This window comes from Oratosquilla oratoria, chromosome 2, assembly GCF_046742065.1.
Source record: "Oratosquilla oratoria isolate Oo_2021 chromosome 2, ASM4674206v1, whole genome shotgun sequence".
NCBI lineage: Eukaryota > Metazoa > Arthropoda > Malacostraca > Stomatopoda > Squillidae > Oratosquilla > Oratosquilla oratoria.
Genome location: NC_134778.1, coordinates 70,140,551 through 70,154,430, shown reverse-complemented (window position 1 = coordinate 70,154,430; position 13,880 = coordinate 70,140,551). Strand labels below are relative to the sequence as shown.

Genomic DNA, 13,880 nt, shown 5'->3' with positions numbered 1-13,880 from the left:
GATCAAATTTAACTTTATAATTTTATATTGGACTATGTCTTCATTTAGGCTATTTCACAAGTTGATGCATTAGTACAAAAAACCGGTTCTTGATATCCTTCAAGCATGTTTCTCTCTCTCTCTCTCTCTCTCTCTCTCTCTCTCTCTCTCTCTCTCATAACCTTCATAAACTGATGACGCCCCCACCCCTCATCCTAACCCAAGAGATCTGTTAGTTTTATCACATCCTTTTATTGATATGGACACCACATTCATGTCACCTTTCTTCTTTTAGTGATGGTTGGTCCAATCCTTCTAATCTTTCTTTATGTGGTTTGTCTGCTGTGTGTGTTATCACAGTTTTACATACTGTATACATAAATGTCCATTGCAGAACCTTAACTGGGATGACCTGGCCAAGAAAAAGATTCCAGCCCCTTTTGTACCTCAAATTAATGATGAGCTAGATGTCAGTAACTTCTCAGAAGAATTCACAGCAATGGTTCCTCAGGATTCGCCAGCAATCGTCCCTCCAGATGTAGACAGAATATTTAAGGTAAGGGAAAAAAATAATGATCCATCAGCAGTTAGGATAGATGAATTGTTTCCTCTTATTCTTTTATGAAGTCCGATCTCATACCCTCATTGGTATGAAGGGTGAAAGGGTAACTCCTTATGTGTAAGAGAAGCTGCACTGTTGCATACCTTCTCCACGCTGGAAATTCCCACCAATATGACAACAATGAGCTGTCACTCCTCTGATAAGGCTTCTTCACAATAGTTATAATAGTAGGACAGTGACAGGTACCTACAAGTAGTGGTCTTACAAGACAGACTTCATAGGTAATCACTTCCCTGTTGACCATCTTTAAAACCTGTCAACTCCATCACCTTCATCTGAAGGTGTGGGTCACATGGGCTGATACGCAGTCTCCAAACTGGGCCCAAGATCTCTCCATCAACATCAGCTGTGTTTTCTCCATCTTTTCACATAAGAAAAACTGACAACCAATGACTGCTGCCCTCCTACTCCAGTTAACTGCATGGGAATGAGATGACACTGGTAGTAGTGATGTAGAATCAAATGAGGGTGTTAGAAATTGACTTTTTGAGGAGCATGAGTGAAGATAGGAAAACGGATAAGATACTAGATGGGAATATACAAGAGCAGGGTAAAAAGGAGAGTGTGGATGAAATGACACAAAACTTTATTATGGTGATATGGGCATGTGGAAAAATTGGGAAAGACATATTTGTATCATATGCATAAGTATTGAATGACTTCATTTCTGTGACCTTATCAGTTCAGAAACTGTTTGTCCATTTCTTTTTTCACCTTCATAAATCTGAAATATAGTTTATATTTTCATTTACAGGGGTATTCTTATGTAGCACCATCCATCCTGTTTACGGAAAATGTTATAAGTGAAACACTGTTTAAACCAAATCCAGACAAGCGACCTTCCACCACCAATCTCCTGGCCTGCAGCTTTAAGGTGAGTTCCTTTTAAAGTAGTTTGTATTTCTGCTAATCTTTGATATCTGTGATATCTACTCTTTCTTTGTTTGCATACAGATCTGTGTTTATAAGTATTGCTGTATGAAACCTTCAACTTCAGTTTCATTTTGAGATGTGCACACTCATAAAATTAACACTTCATTCACTATATTATGATAAGCAAATTTATTTTATAATAACAGAATTTCTATTATATAGCATCATGGCCATCTGTCTTGTAAACTGACCAATTAATTGATTCTCTCCATGAACAGAATTCCCCATTCTTCCAAAATTATGAAGTAGACCTCCGGGAACGAATACTAGGAGATGGAAGCTTTAGTGTATGCAGAAGATGTGTCCATCGCAGCACAGGCAAAGCATATGCAGTCAAAATTGTATCTAGGAAAATAAATTGTTTACAGGAAATCAACCTTCTTCGAGCATGTCAGAATCATCCAAACATTGTGAACTTACATGAAGTTTATTATGATGAGGTAATTTATTATCATGTTTGTAGAATAAAGCATTTTATTGTTACAGTAACTTTTCAATACAGCTTTCCTGTGTGGTTTTCATTATGAATTCTACTACCATCAGTTACCAATATCCTTTGTTCTTGTCTCTCTTCAGTAAACTGTCTCATCATCATTATGGCATCTTCCCTTCTTTAATCATTAATATAATTACTTTTTCTAATCAGGCACATACATACATGGTCCTGGAGTTACTTGAAGGTGGTGAATTGCTTGAGCGCATCAGAAAGAAGAAAAGATTTACTGAGGGTGAGGCTTCGGTCCTGATGAGTCACCTTGTATCAGCAGTCCACTACATGCATAGCAGAGGCATTGTACACAGAGACCTTAAACCAGAGGTAAGAGACTGTATTGACAGAAGTATTAGTAATTTTATTCAAAAGTAAATTATTTTATTTGAGAAGTAGATATGTACTATGTGAATGTTACTGAAATTAAGATGAAGTTTGAAATAGCACTCCACTGATACAAGGCTTACCTTATATTAATGTTAGATGAGAGAGAAATAGAGATGTTATAAGAGATTATGACCTTATGAATGAAAATATGTTGGAGTAATGGGTATAAGAATTTTGAATTAATGAAATGATGCCACAGATGCAATAAGAAAAGTTGACAAATTAAGTGATGATCAGAAAGATTGTTAAAGGATATTAGTTAGACATCAAAAGGTCAAATAAAAGAAATATGGATATTTGAATGTTATGAGGCAAGAGAAAGTAAAAGGCTAGTTGAATTGGACAGGGAGAAGTCAATTATAGCTAATGAGATGATGAACAAATGTATAGAAAATTTAGAAAACATAAAACCAGTGGTAGATATATAAAGGAGGTGTATCAAACAGTAGCTATAGGGAAGGTTTATATAGAGATTATTAGTCATTCATATTCTCTGTCTGCTCCCCTGTGTTTAACAGAACCTGCTGTTTGTCAACTCATCAGAGGATTCAGTACTCAAAATTGTGGACTTTGGTTTTGCCCGCATGATGCCAGACAAATCATCGGAGAGTGGAAACATGATGACGCCTTGCTTTACCCTTCATTATGCAGCTCCTGAGGTGCTGCGGCAGGCAGCTAACAAAGATGCAAAGGGTTATGATGAAACCTGTGATTTGTGGAGTCTTGGGGTTATCATGGTTAGTTGAAGCATGAATTTTGTTGTTATGTCAGCTTTCATCATTTAATTGCTGAAGTACATCACAGGCAAAAGTCCTACATTTCATCCCAGAAAATTCTATGACAGGGTTTAAGAACCGTTATACATGTTGATGTTCTTTTTTCCATCTTCCTTCACTTTAATATTCTCATTCCTGTTTAGTTTACTGCAGTTTTATTTGTGTAGGCATTATTGTTTATTGTATTATGTATATAGGAAAAGGACCAACACTTATTGGGTCCCGTCTCCTATTCTCTAATTATTTATCCTACCTAGCCTCAAATTCATCTATAGTTCCAATTTAATCTATATCCTTGATTTCCAATTATCATATTTAGATTTGAACTTGTGTATTGTTTGAGCTTGGGCTATATCACTTCCTAAGCTATTCCATCTATCTATGCATTGGTATGGAAAACTATTTCTTCACATCCTTTAGATATGTGGTCTTTCTTAATTTGCTACCATGACATCTTAAAGCCCTCCCATCTTTAATCAGATCTCTTCTGTCAGTGGAATTTATCCCCCATAATGACCTGAATACTGTAATCATATCACCATCCAGGAGGTGCCAAGATAGGAGGGAGGGAGGAGGGTGGAGGGGAGTGGAATATATGGGAAATGAAATGGGTGGGAGTGATTTCTATGCCTTTTTCTTTTTGGCTACCCCCCATGTAAGGGGGAAAAAGCCTTTGGTATATGTATGTATCACCTTTTTCTCTTCAATCTTTCCAAGGTGGGAGACCCAGTGCTTTTAGTCTTTTCTCATATGGACCAGTTTGGTTGCTACCCTTTGTATTCTCTTGATTAGATCTTGCTTATATACTTCACTCAGTGTGGGGACCGTACTACTGATACATAGTCCAGTCTTGGACGGATTAGGGTTTCGATGAATTTTTTCATCATCTCTTCATCCATATAGTGAAATGCCACTTTGTTCTTGCTGATATGTCTGTCAGGTAACAGGTTGTCCTTTATGAACACTCCCAAGTAATAGGTTCACTTCCCAAGGAGTAGTTTAAGGATGGTCTTTTGCCACTACTGCCCATTTCCAGTACTTTGCATTTTTTATATTAAAGTTCATTTCTCATTCTTGGCTCCAATGAAAAATAGTGTCTAAATCTTTTTGCAATTGTCTACTCTCCTCATTTTTCACTCTTTTCATGATTTTTCCATCATCTGCAAACATGTTGACATAGCTTGTTTCCTCCATCATGTCATTGACATAGACAAGAGACATTATTGGTGCAAACACGAACTTGTGGTACTCTGCTCATTACTACTCTCCATCTAGACATCTTATCCTTTATTAATGTCCTCATGTATCTTTCCTCCAAAAAATCTTACATCCATTCTAGTGGTTTGCCTCAGTTCTCCAACATGCTCCAATTTCCGCAGAAGTTGACTATGAGGTACTCTGTAAAATGCCTTTTCTAGGTCAAGGTACGCACAGTCCACCCACCCCTCTCTCACTTGCATTCCATCAATCACTCTCAAGTAAAAGCTTAAAAGGTTTGACACACACGACCTTCCAGATCTGAAGCCAAACTGTCTCTCAGAATGTTCATCTTTTCAAGATATTTGGTCCATCAATCTTTCACAATCCTTTCACATAATTTCATTATTGTGCTGCTTAGTGAGACTTGCCTATAATTTAGTGGTGTTTCCTTATTTCCACACCTCCCTTGTAAAGGGGAAAAAGTCTTAGGTATATGTATGTATGTGAATTGGTACCACATTTGTTCTTTTCCAATCAGGTGGCACAATACCTTCTTTCAATGAACATGTAATAAGACTATGAATCTTGTAAGCTAGTTGTTCCCTACATCTTTTAAGTATCCAGTTTGTATTTTCATTTATAGAAGTGTGACATATATTTACTAATATCTCATTTAACAAACTGTATTGTGTTTAATTTCAGTACACAATGCTCTCTGGTGAAGCTCCATTCCAGTCAAGAAGCCGTGTTGCAAGTGCAGCAGATATCATGGCACGAATTAAGGGTGGTAATTTTGACTTCTCTGGGCCACAGTGGGCATCGGTATCTTCTCAGGCCAAGCGAATAATAAAAGGTATAGTCAATATTAACTTTATAACAAAGAGGTTTCTTAATTATTACAAGTGTTACAACTACATAATTTGTCATATGCATGTACTTAGCTCTGTACATTTATATTTTGTCAGCAGCAGTTCACTAACATCATACTTATTACTGTTATTAAATTAATCAGTATTAGTTATTTGTGACACACTGCCAACCCTAGTAAGGTGAATGTGACTATCTATTGTCACTGGATTTGCCATTGTTGATTGATTTTGTACAAGATATTTGGGAGGAACCACTGGTTATCAAACTACTTTCTTTTGATCCCACAATTTTTTTCACTATCACAATAAGATTATTTCTATATGTATATATATGCATATACCAAAAGCCTCTTTCCTCCTTATAAGTGGGGTGGCCAAAACTGGTTAACCCCCTCCACTTCATTAAATGGTAACTCCTCCCCATCATCCACATGAGAAATATACAAAGTGGACGAAAGAAATCCCTTCATGTCGCATCATTTCTGCATCCATTCACAACCTCTCTCTAATCATATCTGTATCTTGCCCCTTTTCTTCATGACATTTACTCATTGAAATTATATTTCTTTAAAGGTCTTCTAACAGTTGATGCTAAGAAGAGATTGACCATGACAGAGCTCCAAAGGGAGGAATGGTTAACAGGGATGTCATCCATACCCTTTGCAGCAACTCCTCTCATGACTCCCACATTACTCTCAGCACGCTCTCTGCATAAAGGACCTCAGTCAGCAGAAATAGGTGTCAAGCAAGCTTTTCATGCCTTCCACATGGCTACCAGGGAAGGTTTCAGATTACTGGTAAGTTCATGGATTATGAAAATTGTATTAAAATGAATACCCCTTTTCTGTTCATATCTAATTAGTCTCTCTCTCTCTCTCTCTCTCTCTCTCTCTCTCTCTCTCTCTCTCTCTCTCTCTCTCTCTCTCTCTCTCTCTCTCTCTCTCTCTCTCTCTCTCTCTCTCTCTCTCTCTCTCTCTCTCTCTCTCTCTCTCTCTCTCTCTCTCTCTCTACTCTCTCTCTCTCTCTCTCTCTCTCTCTCTCTCTCTCTCTCTCTCTCTCTCTCTCTCTCCCCCCCCCCCCCAAATAAGGATTGCATACATACATATACCAAAGGCTTTTTCCCCCTTACAAGGGAGGTAGCCAAAAGGATTACTTGAAAAAATCAATCTCTCATCTTGAAACTAGAATAGCAATATTACAAATTAAAAAAGTACAGAATAACAAATATACATACATATCCCAAAGGCTTTTTCCCCCTTACAAGGAGATAGCTAAAAAACAAAGGCATAAAATCCATTTCCACCCATTCCATCCCCACATACTCCACTCTCATTCACCCCCTTCCCTCCCTCTAATCTTGGCTCCTCCTGGCTCCTCCTTGGGTCAGGAGCAGTGTCACAAGATATAGCACATATACACTTGCACATTTTGTACATCCCACCTAATTTTTTTTTATTGTATTTCTTAACATTGGACACATTGTTTAGGATCTTTTTCATTTTATAGTAAAAACATGATCTTTTCATGAAAATATCTTGTAAATATAGTTCATCCAATACATAGTATAAGCATTTTGTTAATATTATTACAGAAATCAGAGAAATTCAACATGAGTGTTAAGTAAATGTACTTATAAAGTTGTATGTTTTCTGTACACATACATAATTATCAGTGTCTAATGTAGAGAACATGTTATTTGTAGGATGTCAGCAATGCACCTTTAGCTCAACGTAGGAAGAACAAAAAGTCTTCAACAGATGTACGAAGTCACTCCTCTACCTCCTCACTCTCTTCTACCTCTTCGGGCACCTCTTCCATGGGAACTCCTAACAAGACAGATCATAGTGGTTCTTCTTTAACCTTAACTCCAAAAAGAGAGGAGAGCATATTTGACTTTGGAGAGGCACGAGTCAAAGCATACCTCTCCAGTATATCTGAATCAAGCTCCGTGTCAAGTTGTCCAGAAGCTTCAGTATTGGCTGGCTCCTCAAATTGTGCCCCTACTATACGTACACCAGTCACCACAGCACCAATGCTTAAGCTTCCACCTTCACCCATGAGTGGGAAGAGTGGTAGGTCGTCGTGGCAACAACGAAAAGAAGGACCAGAAGGTAGAGTTGGGGCAGGAGGAGGTGAAGTACTTACAACTTCAACCCCCTCCATATCATCATCTTCCATAGCCACTGGATCACCTTGTTCCTCCTCCTGTGCCTCAATCTCTTCTCCTTGTAGTGTGTCGTCATCATTGTCATCATCATCAGTGTCAAGAATAAATCTAAGCAGTGCACCCAAGAAAACCTCAACTCCATTACATAGAGACACAGATAAAGTACCCAAGAATTTAATCATGCTACCGAAAACATTAGACACCATGAATATGCAACAGCATACACATGATGTCAGTAATCACAAAGAAAGTGCACTTAGTGTGAGTGTGAGTGGAGAATTTCCACGGCCAAGTGCCTCCTTAACAACAGTAGCACCAGCAGCATATTATTCCTCTAACTTTAATGGTCCCCAGACTCGTTCCAGGAAAAGAAAACTGAACCAACAGTGCAGTGATGAAGAGGTGCAGATAGTCAAATATACACAAAGAGGTACTAGTAATAATAATAATAGAAATAATACTAAAAGAAAGAGACAAGAGACTATAATCATAGATGACTGAGTGCAAACTTAGGTGATTAGATTTTCCTATATAATGAATAAGACATATGAAGATGAATGTATATGGAAACATTACAAATGGTTTGGTAGTAATGATTAATACAGTATGATCAACACTTTACAATGATGAAGACTTTTAATATTAATGAATTTATAATCTAGAAAGTATAATGTGAAATCATATAAAAAATACATATAAGAATGCAAGTGTTAAGATTATATTTACTATAGAATGTGATATTGTATATTGTTCATTCATATATATATATTTAAGAATATATATATATATATACATACATATATATATATTATATTATATATTATGCACAATATAACATCTTAAACCTTTGTAAAAGTATGGGAAATTTTGATTTATTATGTGGACTTGAATTTCTGAAGGAAAAGAATTTGTGAAGTTGAAGACCCATGGTTTCAGGAAATGCACTCAATTTTATTCAAAACTGACCTCTTAACTTCTTAAGAAAATATTTTTTACTCTTATTTAACTACTTTGTTTTACTTAGTTTCAAGGTACCAATAGAATATTGCAAAGTACTTACACGTAGTTGTGCAGCAGTTGCAATTGCAAATTACTTTGGTAATGTAATGATACGATAGCAGAGCTATGGTATTGTTGCTCATGTTTTATCTCTGAAAGTTCTGGCAGTGTTATGACTACCTAATTCTTCCATGTACAATTCATTGACCAGTTCTAAATTATGGAAGAGAAAAACATTCATTGACATAGTCAGTGTCTTTCTGCCATTTATGATTTATCACATAGTTTTATGCTACTACATGTTTTTTGAAAGAATCACAGCTATTTTCCTGAAACCATGTAGAGGTAGGTGATGATTGATCTGTGATGAAGGGTAGAGTCTCTCTTTTGTCAGTACAAAAGGGAGATTGGCATGATAAATAGAATTTGTTTAAAGTAGAGACGAAGAAAAAGATGCAAGATTATTGTATGAATGTCAGGTTGGTTTCGGAATGACAGTCAAAAGATTACTGAGATTTTGAAAGGAGCCTAGAAATATGTTATACCACTTTCCCATATCACTCATACTTTGCTGCATGATGCTTATGGTGTGATTTTGAACCCTTTGCAAGTGTCATCATTCACACTGGCTATTGACACTCTTCTTTCATTTATCCATGATTGATTTGTTTATTCTTATAATTCTAATCATCTAAGAGCAACAACTGTTGCAAGATGTTAACTACAGATCTTTCATAGTTTAGTGTAGGAGAGGAAGTCTTGAAGAGGTGGGTGATGAAAGTACCTTAAGGTCTCAGTGATCTTTGGATTCATTTTTATATTAGAGCTTTGGTATATGGTTCAACTGATTATTACCAGTACACACATTTGATTTTTATGGGGAATATTTTCAGTAGCCTTGATAGCCTCTGAGTTTGTTGATTTCTGATTTTGGAGGTGTTGGGTTTGACAGACCTGTAGTTTTGTCAGTTTTTTTATTTCATAGGTCTTATTTACCATTGATCTTTATCCTATGGTTTTATGGACAATGTATGCAAAGACTGTCAGTTGCAAAGGTCTTTAATTCCTATAGCCTTTGGTCCCAGGGGTCATTGATTCTGTGGATCTTTCATTCCAGAGGTAATTGATTCCAGTGACTTTTGCTTCTAGAGTTCATTCATTCACTTTAAGTAAAATTTGGTTCTTAAGGTCATGGCTTCAAATGACCTTCAGATTCAAAGATTACTGATTCCAGCAAGCTTTGGTTCTAATGGTTATTAATTCCAATATACTTTGGCTTTAGTGCCCATTGATTCCAGTAGCCTTTGGTTTCAAAGGTAACTGGTCACAGTCAGCGTTCATTGCTTAATCGATTCCAGTGGCCTTTGGTTCCAGAGGTTAGTAGTTCTTGTACTCATGTTTATCAAGGGTACTTACAATTAGTTGTCATCAAAGTACATCATGTAAAAAGGACTAAATTAAAAAATACCTATATAGAAAAAATGGCAGGGTGTTTAGAATGACATGTAAAGCAAAATGTGAAGAAAAAAAAATGTGAGGGAAGATAAAAATTACTTGGTTTTATAACAAGAGAGGGAAGAAATGTATGAAAAAAAAGAAAAAAGAAAAAAAAAAGGTATAAAAAAAAAAAAAGGTAGTAGCCCTAAGAATAACCCAAAAACAAAAGGTGTGAATTCTGGGACTGTATTTGTGGGCTTCCAAATTGTGTATTCAGAGTAAGACGCGCACTCTTGTAAATGCACATTTTTAAACTCTCGTACATTAACACGTTCATCCATAATCTGAAGAGAAAAAAAACCCAGTAGGATTAATTGTAACTCGGACAGAGAAAGTAAGAAAATGGAAAGATATGTGATGCATACCACTTCCAGAAAAAAAAATGCATCTTTGGTTATGATGGTGATGGGATAAAAGTGAAAAAAGGCTAAATACACTATTTCTATAACTATCTTTCTTCCTTCTACACCTGGTTTTCTCTTTTCATCTTGCAAAAATTGTAATTCATCGTTATCAATCTTTTACATCTGATTTTTCATTAAACATCATTTCCCACTTCTGTTTTTTCCTTCAAAAGTATCACTGAGTAGATAGTATCCTGCCAGTAGGAATAGGGGACTGAAAACATGTAGGACTAGGGCTTTATTCCTATCCAAGAGGGATCAAAAGATCTTGTTCCATTTATAACTTATCATTACCCACAAGGGTGTTGCTGAAGTGGATCATAACATGAATTTGCACTATCAGAGAAATTATATTATACTTGCCACCCAAAGTTTATGTAACTAAATAGTCTTTTTCATGATGATCTGTGGTTATTTTCAAAGGTTTGGCATATACTTATTAGTAAAAAGCAAAAAAATATACACACACACACACACTCTTGTGTGTGTATGTATATTATATATATATATATATATATATATATATATATATATATATATATATGAATACACATACATATATGTGTAGAATTAGGTAAATACATACCATAACAGGTAAAGGTGAGAAATGTGTACTATAGTCTATCGATTTTAACTTAAACCCCATGGTGCATCTCGGTGAGACTGTGGTGCTGCCACGTCACTCCAGTTTTCCCAGAGGGACTTGCTACCCCCCCCCCCTCTCTCTCTCTCTCTCTCTCTCTCTCTCTCTCTCTCTCTCTCTCTCTCTCTCTCTCTCTCTCTCTCTCTCTCTCTCTCTCTCTCTCTCTCTCTCTCTCTCTCTCTCTCTCTCTCTCTCTCTCTCTCTCTCTCTCTCTCTCTCTCTCTCTCTCTCTCTCTCTCTCTCTATATATATATATATATATATATATATATATATATATATATACCCAGTTTATATATCTGAGTATCTGAGGTGGGAATGTTGCACAAGCCACATTGCCAAGTGAAATGGAAAATTTATAGAGCTCTTGTCTTTCCCTCAAATCCCAAGCCATTCCTAACACCATGCAGTTGTATTATGAATATGTGTATATATTCCATGAGATAATATACATAATGACAGTGAGACACATTGCCATTCACAGGTCATCGCTAGATGTGTAAAGAATGGGGGTTTGCCCAGGCCACACTAAAGGGCTTAAGTTATGACTCGATAGAGTATGGAAGGGACATATCTGTGCTTTTGTTCTCTGTGTTTAGATATACAGGTAAAGAGGTAAAGTGGCAGTCATTGATAGCCACAGTGTCTAAGGCCTTCATAATCATGAGCATGAACGAAGTTCAACTCATTATGTGGCATGTATTCACACACATACATACAACTTTTGGAATAACCTAAAAGAGGTAATGCACTCAGCCCTCATTGGATTTAAAGGTAATGGACGAAATCCAGCGACTTGGAATAGATTTCTTAGTCCTCATCCCCTACTATACAATCAAAGCATATCAAGAACCCATCTTTACTGTCCTTGGTAAGTCTTAGATTACAGTGATTATATTGAATTTATTTTATTCCTTGGACTAATGTCTCCCCTTTTTGTCCATTAAATTGAAGGATGGGTGTAGTTAGATAAAAAAAAATATGAATTAACATGAAGCCAAGTTTGACTGATGGAGAGACATTACCCCATGATTGGAGCTCATTCCTTGTGTGTTACAATTAGGTAAATACAATTAAAATTGTTGCCTCAAATTTTGCAGACTGGAAATCAGAGCCTTCAGAGCAGCTGGCAGTGGTCCTCATGCCCTCCCTTAGATCTCTCTGGGAAGAAGTCATGGTCAGCTGGCTGCAATGTATTAGTAGTTGCTTTCATGTCACCAGTTGAAAGTACTCTTGTTGAAGGAGAGTAGTCACTGGTTCTCAGCTCTCCAAGTGTTTAAAGTTAAAGGAAATACAGTTGCACTTCATAGAGAGATCCTGGGCCCAGTGTGAAGACTGAATATCAGCTCCTTTAGGCTGCACTTGCAAATGGAAGTGAGGAGGTTGATGGGGTTTGAAAATGGCAGCATGGAGAAGGCTCTCAGCCATTCTCCTTACTGGACCACCTTGTGCAGGAACCTGTTGTTGATCCCATGTATTTACATGAAGAGAGATCATCAGTCCAGCCATATTGACAGTTTGATGTAGGTGCATTATGGGTACCTGCTCGTGGGGGTCCTGAAAGATGGATGTCAGAGAGAATTGCCTCCCTACTGCCCATCCTCACAACCTGTCAACACCCTCACCTCTGTCTGAAAGTGCAGCCCTGAGAGGCTGACTCTTGGTTCATGGACTGATCCCCAGATTTGTCTCAACATTTTTTTTGTATTTCCTCCATCATTCATAAGTAGAGCTAACAACTAGCAATTGCTCCCCTTCTCCTATTACTTTAACGAGGTGACCAAGGAGTAGTCTCACACCCATACAATACAAACAACTTTCCAATGTTTCATCCCAGAGAAACCCATGGAAGGCCCAGAGATTGTTGCCAGCCACTGTGTGGCTGTGAGTTTCCAGTCAATGGAACTTCAAGTAACAAGATCGAGGTGAAGGTACTGACCAATTTTGAAGATATATAGCAGGGTAATGTTGATGTTCATTTATCATGATCACCACTTGTAGGAATCTGTTATTGGTCCCCTGCATGTATATACATACATATACCATAAATGTACACACACACACAATCCCTTTCATTCTCATCTGCTCTTCTTATTTGTATTTATCCAGTTCCCTCTGCTTTGTACCAGTTTTGTCTTCTACAAAAAAAAATTCTTTCCTAAGCCCTGCATTCCTTTACACTGAGCCATTTTCTTTCTTGAATGTCCTTTCCTCTCCTGAGTACTTCTGAATCATGCACTGTTTTAGCCTCTCCACTTCCATACTTTGTTCACACTCATACATACACAAAAAGTGAAAGATGTAAGCAAAATCAAGAGAATCCATAGATCAGCATCTAAAAGAATTCTTAGCCATACAGATGTCTTATAAGCACAGACTAGAAGCACTAGTCCTACTATCACTAAAGGATTGGAAAGAAATAAGGGACTTGATTGTGGTGTTCAGACTATTAAAGTGGATGGACAAAGTTGAAGGAGATTTCTTGATTTGAGATAGGAGGGTATCATGAGGTCATGAAGGATGTGAAAATACATTTTCTACACAGATGTATAAACTTCAATAGCCTAGCAAGTTGGAAGCATACATGAATTTCAAATAGGGTTTGATAATCAAAGAATAAGATGCAAATTGCCCCATATGTAATCACTATACAGAAGATGATGCAGTATCTCCCCCATGAGTGACTTGTAGGCCAAACGGGTAGTTGTTGCCAATTACCTGCGAGCTGTAGGTCTCCTGCAAGAGAGCTCTGGGGCAACAGATGGATTCCTTGAGGAGGAAAGGGTGAAAGGGATGAATGGATATGGGAGGCCTGGGTTCAAACCCTGGAAAGTGCCAGCTAATTGTTAAAGTCACACTTTCACAACTTCTCAAAGCCTCACTTCAATAATGGAACCATTATAGATAGGTGGTC

At 37.2% G+C, this 13,880-nt stretch overlaps 1 protein-coding gene across 2 annotated transcripts in view; it reads left to right on the top strand.

The window, feature by feature from the left end:
• Positions 1-10,253, top strand: part of LOC143039854 (ribosomal protein S6 kinase alpha-5-like) — a 329,791-nt gene extending 319,538 nt beyond the window's left edge. For both annotated transcript variants that reach the window (XM_076210124.1, XM_076210115.1), the window contains exons 8-15: positions 374-535; positions 1,356-1,475; positions 1,753-1,974; positions 2,181-2,351; positions 2,930-3,148; positions 5,090-5,240; positions 5,830-6,053; positions 6,959-10,253. In XM_076210124.1, coding sequence (XP_076066239.1) covers positions 374-535; positions 1,356-1,475; positions 1,753-1,974; positions 2,181-2,351; positions 2,930-3,148; positions 5,090-5,240; positions 5,830-6,053; positions 6,959-7,924 — 2,235 coding nt within the window. In that variant the 3' untranslated portion in view covers positions 7,925-10,253. The remainder of the gene's footprint in view (positions 1-373; positions 536-1,355; positions 1,476-1,752; positions 1,975-2,180; positions 2,352-2,929; positions 3,149-5,089; positions 5,241-5,829; positions 6,054-6,958) is intronic.
• The last annotated feature ends 3,627 nt before the right edge of the window (positions 10,254-13,880 follow it).